This window comes from Lytechinus pictus, chromosome 12 (assembly GCF_037042905.1).
Source record: "Lytechinus pictus isolate F3 Inbred chromosome 12, Lp3.0, whole genome shotgun sequence".
NCBI lineage: Eukaryota > Metazoa > Echinodermata > Echinoidea > Temnopleuroida > Toxopneustidae > Lytechinus > Lytechinus pictus.
Genome location: NC_087256.1, coordinates 18,118,446 through 18,131,102, shown reverse-complemented (window position 1 = coordinate 18,131,102; position 12,657 = coordinate 18,118,446). Strand labels below are relative to the sequence as shown.

General features: G+C 36.0%; 1 protein-coding gene across 1 annotated transcript; it reads right to left on the bottom strand.

Moving 5' to 3' along the window:
* Window positions 1-305: 305 nt before the first annotated feature.
* On the bottom strand, window positions 306-7,669 carry LOC129272995 (low-density lipoprotein receptor-like). Its single transcript, XM_064107496.1, has 4 exons — window positions 7,488-7,669; window positions 2,870-3,013; window positions 2,117-2,341; window positions 306-1,178 (listed from the first exon to the last, which is right to left on the bottom strand). Exons 2-4 carry the CDS (start codon window positions 2,958-2,960, stop codon window positions 964-966), a joined length of 531 nt encoding a protein of 176 aa, XP_063963566.1. The 5' UTR covers window positions 2,961-3,013; window positions 7,488-7,669; the 3' UTR covers window positions 306-963.
* Between the last annotated feature and the right edge of the window lie 4,988 nt (window positions 7,670-12,657).

The following is a 12,657-nucleotide window of genomic DNA, read 5'->3' as shown; positions in this document are numbered from 1 at the left end:
TATATAAACCTAAATCCCTATATATGAGCGATCTAAGCTGCAGCGACCCATATTTTTTTTTTATAGTGCAGCGACCCGATGAGTATATGGAACTGCCCCCCCCCCCTCCGAGTGATCTTGAGTGACTACGATCCCACCCCCTCTTTATCTCTCTTTATTCAATCACTCCTATAATGATTTCCCTCCCATCACCATCAATCTCTTCCCTCGATCACACGCGGTACCGCAATTAATCTCATCACTGAGCCTTTTTGTTTCAATCTCTCATTTAAACTCTGACACGATGAAAAAGGAATGCATGTATCTATTTTTATTTACAATGTTTATTTCCTAATGATCACAGACAGATGATAGTGTAACGCGTAACCTTGGCATTATTGTTAATCAGTGCCTTAAAAATCACAGTAAAATCCCATTAAACATTAATTAACGCAAGGGAGGGGTGGTGCTGAAATCGCACTCTCCTATATTTCTTGTGTAAGTAGGCCTATGACATCTTCAGTTTTTGCAACAAATTGAAGTTTGTCATCCCTCTCAATCGTTCCTTCTTCCTTGAATGTCCATCTTTGAAACCCCGGAAAGTGACGAGGGGGCACACGTCCTCTTGACACCCCTTTCATACGCCATTGAAAGTTACACAAATCAAATAGCAGCTTCTTTTTGCCCCACTAAATCAATTGTGGCGTCACAGTCATGATCCAAAAGGGAATCAAAAAGTGTTATTTTTTTGTGGTAATTTTGACATTCGAAGCAGGGCATCCTTGCATAAAAGTGGCTATCATGGTAATTTTACCATTCAGTTGCAACTCCCACGGAATTCTTGATTTTGACTGGCCGTTGAAAATTGTTACCACGGACTTGTGCTAATTATGCTATCCAATGTGGACGTCTATGATAATAAATGTAGGACAGCCTGTACAAAAAAATCAGGCAAATTCGAAATAAATTGCCTAATTATTTGTTCTAGAATAATTCACACGCAAATGGCATTGGTCTCATCTTTTGGCAGTTGGCATCCAATTCATCGGCGCCGTTCGGGCAGTCCCTGACGCCGTCGCACATCTGACACTCGGAGACGCAGAGCGACGCGGGGCCCTCGACGTCACCCTCGTCGTAGCAATGGAAAGAATCAAGATACTCGCCATCGACCTCCTTCTCCAGCTCGTTGACACAGTATTCTACGTGAGTGGAATAGAAAAGTCGGAGAAAAGTAGAGAAATAGTGCTGCACATGGTGGGTGTCGATTAGTAAAGTGTTTGATCCACACTGTAACCAGTACTAAGATAAATGTTTCACTGTAATCTTCAAATTTGAATCATCAGTTCACATTATTAAATAAGGATTATCATAAGACCTAAACTGTTAAAACCGCCCTAGTCCTGGGACTATATAATCCATGATTCATAATGTGGGAGTATAGAACATTGGGGATCAATGTTTGTCTTCTTGGCAAAATTTTTTGAGCAAGAAAAAAAAGAAGATTAAATCGTTATAACTTGCAACAACAGTTACTGTCACAAATTACATCCCCCCCCCCAAAAAAAAGGAAATGAGATTAATTCTAAACAATACTTATTATACTGTTTGAAAATAGATTTCCTCCTTGATAATTGAATTGAATTTAATACCAAATATCACTGTCAGGTACAATTACAAGGAATAGTACATCACAAGTCATATAAACAAAACATTTGGTAATTGGAGCTAACATAATAGCAAGATGCTAATCGAGGTTAGCCCCAAATAATGTTATTATCATAGTTTAAACAATAGATTGAACTAAATCTCAATATTGTACATCAAATTCAGTACTAATTCTACTTATTAATGTTGCAGAAAATTTTGATCATTTTAATAGTGGCGGCACCAGGATAATTAGAGTGGGGTGGAGTTGGAGGGGCAAGTGGATGGCAAAGGATTTTTTCTTTTGGGGGTGGGGGCAAATGAGGATGATTACTCTACATTTTTTCCCCATTTTGTACAGATTTCGGGGGGGGGGGGGCAGGGGCGACGGTTCCCCACCTTGGTGCCGCCACTGCTTGATAACGAAAGCAACCAATGAATGCTAGCCCCCCCCCCCCCCCTTCGGGCATATGCAAGCTACCCCTTCACCTACCTTTGTGCAATTTAGTACATTCGTTGAGCATTTCATCGGAACCGTCTTTGCAGTCTAATTTCGAATCACATACTCGGTTCATAGGATCGAAGCTTCCTGGTCGTCGAAGACGCATTCGCCCACCAGATCGATGACCACGGGGTACGCATTCCGCCCGATCAGCATACGCGGAGGTCGTACATCGGAAGACGTCGAACCCGGCTTTTATCAGGACATCGCAGTTGTCTGAGAAAGGGAAAGTATATTGTATAAAATATTTTGGAGACAATGTGAAGATTTGGATTCGAATATTAATAAGTGCAATTACAATTGCAATGTTCATCATACTTGCAAAAATGAAAATAAAAATGTCCTCGGTTTGTCATGTAGCCTACTATAGTATCGGTACATGAATTTCCGAAGATATTAGACATGACTGTGATTGGATTGAAAGTCTTTCAATTCCGTTTGTAAAAACTAAATACCTGGATAATTATGGTGTATATCACTTGCGTACACCACCTTTTCCATAAACGTGTAGGCCTACAAAAAATTAAGAATGACCATCTGATTGTCTCATTTTAGCATGTGGTTAGCCCCCCCCCCCCCGACTTTTGAAACCGTTCTGCGGCCCCTGTGGAAGGATTATCATTCGTTATTTGGAGCGGATATCATCTTATCCTTTCATTCAATCAATGCCATATTTTCGCCCATGGCAGTTTATCTAATCGGAAAATGTGAGAGAAAATATGCATAATGATACACAACACATACCACTAACTAGTATTTCATTTCGAGGTAACGCTTGGACGCACTGGAGAACAGCAAACGTCGAGACGATGGCCAGTACGAGGTCCAAGTCCATGACGTGCACCAGGGTTGAGTGGTTCAAGCCTTTCAAAAATTACCGGTCATCAACTGGAAAAAAAAGAAGTGTATTAATACATGTATAATTTTGTTTTCCTTTTAATACCAATAAAAATGTATTATAAAAAGATAATCAGATACACACTTATCACTGTCAAGAGAGAAAACATATTATTAATTGTCCTGGGTTCACTGATAAGGAAATGATTTAAAATACACTCTGTTTTGTTCAATATAACTCTATTGTCGTTGTTTATTTTTTATGGCGCTTCCATCATTTAAATATCGCCAATCCGGTCAGAAAATGAATCAAATTAATCAATCCCCATCATAAACAGAATATCACTCCCGAATGGATGCAAATTGAGTAAAAATCCACACACTTTTCACTCTGTTTTTTTTCATGCGGTTTGCAAGAATAACAAGAAGAAATTACATTTCATATTTTTTTTATAAAAGGGGGTTAGGAGAGAGGGAGGAGAAACAGAGAGGGAGAGGGGAGAAGAGAGAGAGAGAGAGAGAGGGGGGGGGGACGAGACTGGGACTGAGTTGGACGCAGGGTTTACCAGAGGGGGCACTTTTCGACAAAAAAAAAGAACTAGAATGATGGGGAGAATGGGAGTGCAGACCCCCTCCCCCCCCCCCCCCCGTCATGCTGGATGTAAATCTCGGGTGAGAATCATTGAACAGAAAGATTGCTCTTCAATTACGTCACATTTTCCCTCCTTAACACTAAAAGGACTGGGGGTCATGATAACTCCCCTCGACGCTTCGCGCGATAAAAAAAACGCAAAAGGATAGCGCCGCAAAATTGTATGACTTTTTTAAGTCTCGCGCAACTTTTGAGACCAAATTCGCGACATACGGGTATGGCATCGCGACGCCACATGACTTTTTACGAGACAATGTCATGCCGAAAATGGCTCATTTTTATACTTTAATTGTGTATAAAGTCTATGGGAGATGAAATTCATTAAAGGGTGATTATTTTTCGTTGCAATTGGTCTGCTTGATTAATTAAAGGTTTAATTTAGTTGTTGAATGGTCTGTAATAATTTCGATTAAAAACAATGAAAAGCAAAAGATAAAAAACAAAGAAATACATAAGAAATTCTGAAAACAAAGAAATACACGAGGAAAAAATTGACTTTCGCAATTTTTCTTTGTGGAAACATTTAAATTAGATTACAAAGATGACAACTGGAAAAATGAAAATGTGAATGTTTTTCACGAATGAATTTGCATATTTTATTCATATTAAATAAAAAAATAATTATTTCCAGATTTTTTAAAAAAATATAGCTTGTAGTTTATGTGGCAAAGAACGTGCGTGCCAAATTTCGGCGCGATCATGCGAACCGACGGCCGAGATCAGAAAGGGGCCATCAAGTCCCCCCCCCCCCCCCCCGTCCTCAATGCCTCTAAAATCGCCCAGTCCTTTTAGGGATAAATTTTGTATTCAGTACACATAAAGCGACCTTCTCATTAAGAAACCGAAGAACTCTTGACAACAGAAGTACCATATAAGCGTGAATGAAAGCTATTTTGAGGATTACAATAGCCGTAATCATTATACCAATAATGAATAGAATCCTAAAATCCTTAGGCCTTAGTATATTAAAAGATGACCTTGTTGAAAATAACCGTGAATCGGTAAAGATTAGGAGTGAAATTGGAAAACGATATTTTAAAGACAAAATACATAGACTGCCAGAGAAGTATAAAGAGGTTAAGAAATTAATAAATTGATAAAGAAAGGGGGCAGACAAGGGACAGGTACTATAGGAGAAGAAGAAGAAGAGAAGGAGGAGAAGAAGAAGAAGAAGAAGAAGGAGAAGAAGAAGAAGAAGAACACACGAGCTCCCCCCTTGACCCTTTTTATTGCGGCCTTTTTCTAGTTTGAAAATTTACAAATCTCTCTTTCTCTCTCTTGGTAAGTGCGATATAGTCGCTTGGCTTTTTAGCTTATACTGTTTTTTTATTAGTATTCATTTGTGTAGACTTACCGCGCCCCCCACCCTCCAGAATAAAATTAAGAAGACCAAACTGCTTTAAGTCCGTGTTTGTTCTAAATGAATAGCAATACTTGATGCTAACTGAACGCCAGGCTGAAAGTAATCCTTGTATTGGTATGATATACAGACAAAATCGTGACATCCCAGCAGGTATTAATCATGTCTAGATATACGTCATACGGATTACTACGCAGTAATTCAACAAATAGAAATAAGCTTCTGAAGTTATCGTGAAAGGAGAGTAGCAAGGGGCAGAGTGAGGTTGGAAGAGTGAAGAACCCCCCCCCAAAAAAAAAAAAAAAAAAATTGTTATCGCACCAAAAGTAAGCTAAAACGAATTAACAGATTGATGTTCAAATAAAGACATTATCCTTCACAGCGAAGACCTCTTTGTGTGAATAACTTTGCACTTGTTTTGTAATTATGCTTACATCAATATGATTTCGACCTTTTTGTTCCTTCTCTTTTTTCTTTCCTGTATACAAACGCATATATGAATAAGTCGATTATATTTTCGTCATTTCCAACTGTCCAAGGGGGATCCACACTTTACAAGCCTTGCTTTTTAGTGGAACCCCCTCATTTCCATTTATGCTCAATATTATACTGGTTTTTTTTTACGAAGTAAGAATGCTCGTCTGTAAAATTGTATTTGATTTGTATTACTTTATATTACTTTGTATTATGTTTTTAATGGAAATGGAATAAAGAATTGAATTGAATTAGGCTTGAAGCATTGGCCCTTGTCTGATTTTTACTTTATCCGTTCAAATCACATTATTTTCAGCCTGGATTGCCCGTTAAATGCCCTGTATCTTGAAGAAACGATCAATATATCACCTCCGCAATCAGTCTGTTTAATGGCAGGAGTTCCCCTGAAGTAATAGAGCTCGTTGTGAAAAAGACGCGGAAAATACAAATACACTTCAGTATTCCATTAAATAAACGTTATTTTCCTCCCATCTTAACAGCTTTAATCCCTATTGTGTTTACACGAGACATCAAACAACCCCGTGAAACGCTTTGATATTGTCTTTTCTAGCTCGTATTATGAAAACTGTCAAAAATAAAAGGCCCTCGGTCACCTAAATCAAATACAGCGCGGAAGTGTTAAAAGGGTCCAGCAAACAGAGACTCAACCTCTGACTTAACACCATAATGGGACGCCGTTTCTTATGCAAATCACATACAGAAACGGTTCCATAGACATTCTTTTTGCGTTATAAGGTATCCTATTAAAGCTAAGTAATATACATGCCGAATAGATAATAGATATACATTGTACTACAAACATGACAAAGGAGTTAAAAGAAATTTGAGGGTCGTATACAAGTGCATATCTTACGCCAGTATATAGAGGAGAAATCATGGGGAGAAATCTGGGGTGGGTTGATCGAGTTAACCCTTAGAAAGATGTATATCGACCAATACACGATTTTGAAAAGTTATACCAAAAAGTACACACAGAAATAAACGACAGATGTGAGTCTATAACAATTCCTCTACTTGCGCGAGATATGCATTTTTTGCATACCTTATCCTCAGTATTGTGCTTTTGTAAAAGTACGTATAGGTAGGGGGGCTGGGGATATAATTTATAGTAGAAAAGTTAGAAAGACGATGGGTTCTATATAATATTACAAGTTAGAAAGGGAAAAGTAGGAGATGAAATTGGTGGTGAGTAAATACGCAACACTTTATTAGACTCGATGATGAGTCAAACCTGTAAGAAATTTAAAAAAAGCTGATGAAAAATAAAAATTCACACAAAATAATTCGTGCATGAGGCAACCAAAAAACACCGATCGATACAATATAGACTATAGCCCATCATGGACCGAAACATCTATTGTTTTCTTTCATGAAAAGACAGATATATTAACCAACAATCAATATAGATTATTGAATGAAATAAGAACTTCGGATAAAAACCCGAGGTCAAATACCACATCATGAGTACAATGACGAAAGAAGAGTAGTGATCTATCAACATTGCTGCACTGTGAAAATGCTGATTAAAAATTTTAAACACGTTGTTTAAAGCCCGTCACTCTAACAATTATTGTTTAAACTTTTAAACAAGTTGTTTTAGATACTAACTCATACAGTGAATCGAGCTACACTCCAGTTGTTAACAACCATGTATAATCATGTTTTGTTGTCCATTTTGCATGTCGTGTTTTGTACCCCTATTTTGTTAAACAATATTATGAATTAAAAATAAAACAAGTAAAAAAAGACAATCCGGAAACAGTGTATGAAACAAATCCGACCAACATAATGGTAGATGCTCACCAACAATTTTTGGGAAATATTTTGAACGTTTGCCAGTCGATCAGAATTTATATTCACTAACACATGAGTTATTCCTTGATATAGAATATGAAAATGGCGCAGAATATGGAAAAATAGACATTTAATTTCAAGTATATCCACAATAAAAAACAACGGCAGCAACAGCAACAACAACACGTCTCACGGAAATAAAGCAATAGCATGGTGAAACTTACCTCGTGAATTTTTTGTACTCTCCTCAAAAGACGCTTTGCAGGCGACGACTGACGAGCGAGCGAAGAAACATTTTTATTTGTATTCTTCGAGCTGACTTATTCATGAGACAACCAGGGACCGAAACAAATCGAATGACCAATCACATCAGGTATGTGGGGTAAGAGGGGGTAACAATTATAGCATCGAGGATGGTCAGATGGGGGGTATATAGGGCATCGAGGACGGGAATTCGACAACAGGACTCAGGAGCGGATCAGGGCCGAGGGGGAGGGGGCACACCCCGTAAAAATGAGTGATGGCCCTCTCACCCTTTTTTCTTTATTTATTTGTCTTTTTTTCTCTTTTTTTTTCTTACCTTCTTTTCTTTCTTTCTTTCCATTTTTCTTTTTTCTTTTTCTATCTTACTTTCCTTCCTACCTTCCTTCCTTCCCTTTTTTTGTTTTTTTTGCCTGGATAAGGACAGTCGAATTATTAGAGGAGACAACAATGTCAGTAATCCATGGATACAAATTGAAGGGGGGGGGGTAATCCGTGCAAATAGGGTGGGGAAATACACGTAGGACCATCACTCCAGAAATCACGCCTCCCCCCTCTACGGAAAGAAAGGGGACAGAATGTTAGCGCAAATTTCTATATATTTACCCCCCTTCTACCCCTTTATTCCCAGCCTTTGTCGCTATGAAGAATGATTTTAAGGGATATTCCACTATGAAGTAGACCCTGTAAGTCAAGAAGGTCTATCAATAGCATGAATTCTAAGCTGACGGGAGTAAGACGAAAGCATTACACAAACATGTGATTTTAAGTCAAGAGGTTTGGGATGGGATGAGTGATGTACTCAAAAGGGATTTAACCCTGCGAGTGTGAGCTGTCTGGGATAGATTTATGCTGAATTATGCCGATTTATACTGTATATAATTTATTCTCTCCTCTTTTTTTCTTACTCTATTTCTTCTTCTTATCCTCTTTCTTTTCTTCCTTAGATTTTTCAATTTTTTTTTCTCCTCATCCCTCTTCTTCTTCTTCCTCTTCATCTTGTCCCCATCCTCATTCTCCTCCACCTCTTCCTTCTTTTTTTTCTTCTCCTCCTTCTTCCCCTCTCTATCAACCCTCCCTTCAACATCTGTTATTTTTAAATTTAGCTGCCCCAACTTATAAACACAGAATCTTTACAACTGGAATAATATTGATACAAAATATTCTTTATTTTTTATTACACATGCATATCAATTCAGAATCAAAAACATGAAAATCATACACACCTTTCTCCAACTTGATTTTACCTTTTGGAATAGTTTAGTACTATATGTGCCAACACTTAGTGTTGATCTCTCAAATAAACAACAAAAAATAATAAAATAAAAATTGTAATAGAATATGAAACAAGTCCACAATTATTCCACACAATCTGTTTTCATGCTTAATGATCTTGAAAAATAATGATTTAGCATTGTCAATATATAGGCAGTTTAACACAGGAAAAAAGTACCTATAAAAGGTACTAAACATCAGAATTACCTAGTACATCGAACAAAACAATTTCTCAAAGGGGATTATATATGTTTTTTTTATGTTTTGATGATATCATCATTCTAAATAGGAGCAAAGGAAACTATAACATGTGAGGAACAACTCAATATGATAAGATTCAAAATTATACCTAATAATTCTGAGTTACAAGAGCATAAAAATCAACAAAGAATGAGAGAAATATACATTTGTTTGTGTTTTCAATTTCTTATGTTGACTAATTTTTTTTTTACGTCTGCATTAGGATATCAAGTACAATTTTGATGAATATGAATCAAAGGTTTACTAGGTTCATGTGCAATAAACTAAAATAAACATAGTTCTAGTACATTTCCATTAAATCACAATATCTAATATATTTCATATCTCGTCAGGATTTCCAAATCATATTTCAAGTCTAAATCAAAATGTAGGCTATATATTTTTAATCTAATACATATATTTCATATTTCAAAACATCATAACTGCCAGTGAAAGATATGTTCTTTGACAGAAGATAAAATGGAAAGAAATAAGAATATTAAGGGGCAGAATAGGAGAGAGAGAGGGAAAGAAAGGGGGACAACACATAGATAGGAATGGAGAGAGACAAACACATATGGACAGAGAGAGAGAAATGATATGAGAGAGATAGAGGGGGGGGAGGTAGAGAGAAATGATATGAGAGAGAGAGAGGGAGATAATAGTGAGAAGAGAGGATGGGTGGGATGCAGGATACAATTTTAAAAAGAAATGATATAAACAATAACATCACACCAGCATTAGTATTTTCATATATCAATATTTTAACATACATATATTAAATCACATCTTAATATAAATGTCACTTGTATATAATCTCCATCATTTATATATACAGATACAAGTACATTATATGCAAAGAGTATAAACAGATTACACATTATTGCATCCATAGTAAATATCATGCTACCACAAATCCTTAAAAAAATTGTGAGGAAAAGAAAATACTTGATATAGTTTTTCACTTCGTTGTAAAGAACTTCCAACCATTTATCCTTAACTCGTTGGCAGCACATCTACAAATATCACTTAAAAAGATCACTTTCTCACAAAATATCAAAATTACATTTCATATTGTTAACATACACAATATCCGCTCAATATACATAGTTATATCTATTTTTATATATTTTTTGTTTTATTTATTTCTTTTTGGTTAACTACTGGGGTAAAGAAAAACTAATACTAGGGGGAAAAAATAAATTTGCATATAATATGATTACTCTGGGGAGGTATCATAAGAAACTTACTTGCAATTGATAACAAATCAATTGTAAATAATACGAAATGGTTATAGACTAACTGGAAATTCGACAGAACGGTAAATGGGCTTATTGGCAAATTAGACCAAAAGTCAGACTATGATTAGACCATGTTGGATTAGACCAAATGAAAAGTACACCAAGCAGGTGTAGACCAAATGGCAATTTGCTATCAGAAATGATTATTCACATCTGGGACTGAACCTAAAACACCACCTTCCGATAGTCCGATAGACATTGCCAGGCCTTGAACCTCGAGCCTCTACATCAGATCGTGGAGCGGGGCTTGCAACTAAGCTAGTTTTCGGACATGCATATTTTAAAATCCAAAATACAGTTTATGTATATAACCATCCATTAAATATACAACATAGGAATGACATAAAGATAACCAAAATGAAAAATGAATATAAAGAGTTGTAGAATAACCAGAATATAGGAAATAATAGCATATATTTAGTACGAACATTAAACATTTGACTCATGCTTTGTACAATGCAACATAGCATTCATAGTCGATAGTCCATTAAAGTATAAGGTCCATTAAATAAACATGAAAAATTCAGAAATGCCCCTATTTAAACAATACTACCCAACTTTGGGAATAGGAAGCAAGTGAAACATCAGTCAAATTTGAGTCATTGTTGTTTCTGAAACACCCTTTGTATGTTGCACATTCAGGCAAAATTTGGGGAAGAAATGATCGTTAAAGATGGAAAGATGGAAAGATATTAAAGGGGAATCCAACCCAAATAAAAACTTGTTTTTATAAGGAAAAGAAAATCAGACAAGTTGATAGGTGAAAGTTTGAACAATAAAGGACAAACAACAAGAAATTTATGAATTTTTAAAAGTTGTAAATATCGGTAATCACTATACCCATGGATACTTCAAATTGGCCGCATATGGGATGTCATAGTGATGTAAGGCAAGGACTACTCTTCCATGTACTCCAATACATATTATGGCTAAAATGTAATTTTTCCAAAAAGTTTTATTTCAAATTTTTTTTTTCTTTCATGAGGACATTAAACAATATACTACCTGGGTTATATTTATATTACTGCCCCAGGGGAATGGGTACTTAGGAGAAAACCACAAATCCCTGATAATAAAGTACATGGCCTATGGGAAAGTTGTCCTTGCCCCTTGTCATAATTTACTTACCTAGTTGCCAATTTGAAATCTACATAGTATTAGTGATCTCAATTTTAAAGCAGCTATAACTTTCTTATTGCTTGTCCGATTTCTTTCAAACTTTCACCATTCTGTTTAATTTATTTTTCTCCTTCCCAACACAACATTAATGGCCAAGGCTGGATTCCCCTTTAAAGAAAATATGCTGTTGAATTGCATTGATGCCTAAATTGCTCATTTACAACAAATGATACTTTTTAACTTGCTTCCTTTTGCCAAAGTACGGCAGAATATATTAAGAGGACTTTAATCACAGGCAATAAAAGATGAAACCTACATGGTACACTTGTATTTTGAAATCTATGAAAGGGTAACTCTGAAATAACATCAAAATACTATCATTCAAAGGGGATTAGGACATAAAGGAAAACATGAAAAGAATAAAATAGTGCTATCTTAGGGTAGTTAAAGGGTAATTTTCAATCATTAAATGCAGGAATACGGTCATGTGGTCCAGTGGTTAGAGCATTGGACTCATAATCGCAAGGTTGTGAGTTTGAATCCTCACTCTGCCATTATCTCCACTTTAATAAAAAGGCCCATGAGTAATATCTGTCGTCTATAAGGTCAGCCACTATGACTGATTAACCTAGACGTAAAATGTTTCCTAGGTAATTGGTTATATACAGTTTGGCGTTTAGCAGCAAAATGCTGTCCTGCTGAGTTCCTACGGGAGTTACCATAAACAGAAACTTTAATATTGAAATTATAACATGGGAACACATCCAATGCCTTGCACCTTAACACTACAATCTTATTGGGCTTTGATTTTTTTCAATGACAAATAACTTTGATATTCAAACAAGGGATACTTGAGTTGATCTGTTGCCCCACGATGCGGCAAACTGAGAGATCAACTTCTACAGCGATACTCTACTAGCACGAGGATCAACATCTTCCGTACTAAGGGATACTTAATTTTCACAATCCAAGATTCTCAATAATGAAAATACATAAATCAGACTTTCATATTCAAATATGGATGACAAATATTTTTCCTAAAAAGAAACAGAGCATAAACAATCATATTTCTTATAAGTACTTAGAAACTTTTTTTTAAAGATTAATCTTATAAACAGTGAGTAAACCTGCAAAAATAACAAAATTCTCTGATCTGCAGTCATTTTGTAACCGTTTCATGTACTAAACCTTTTAACAG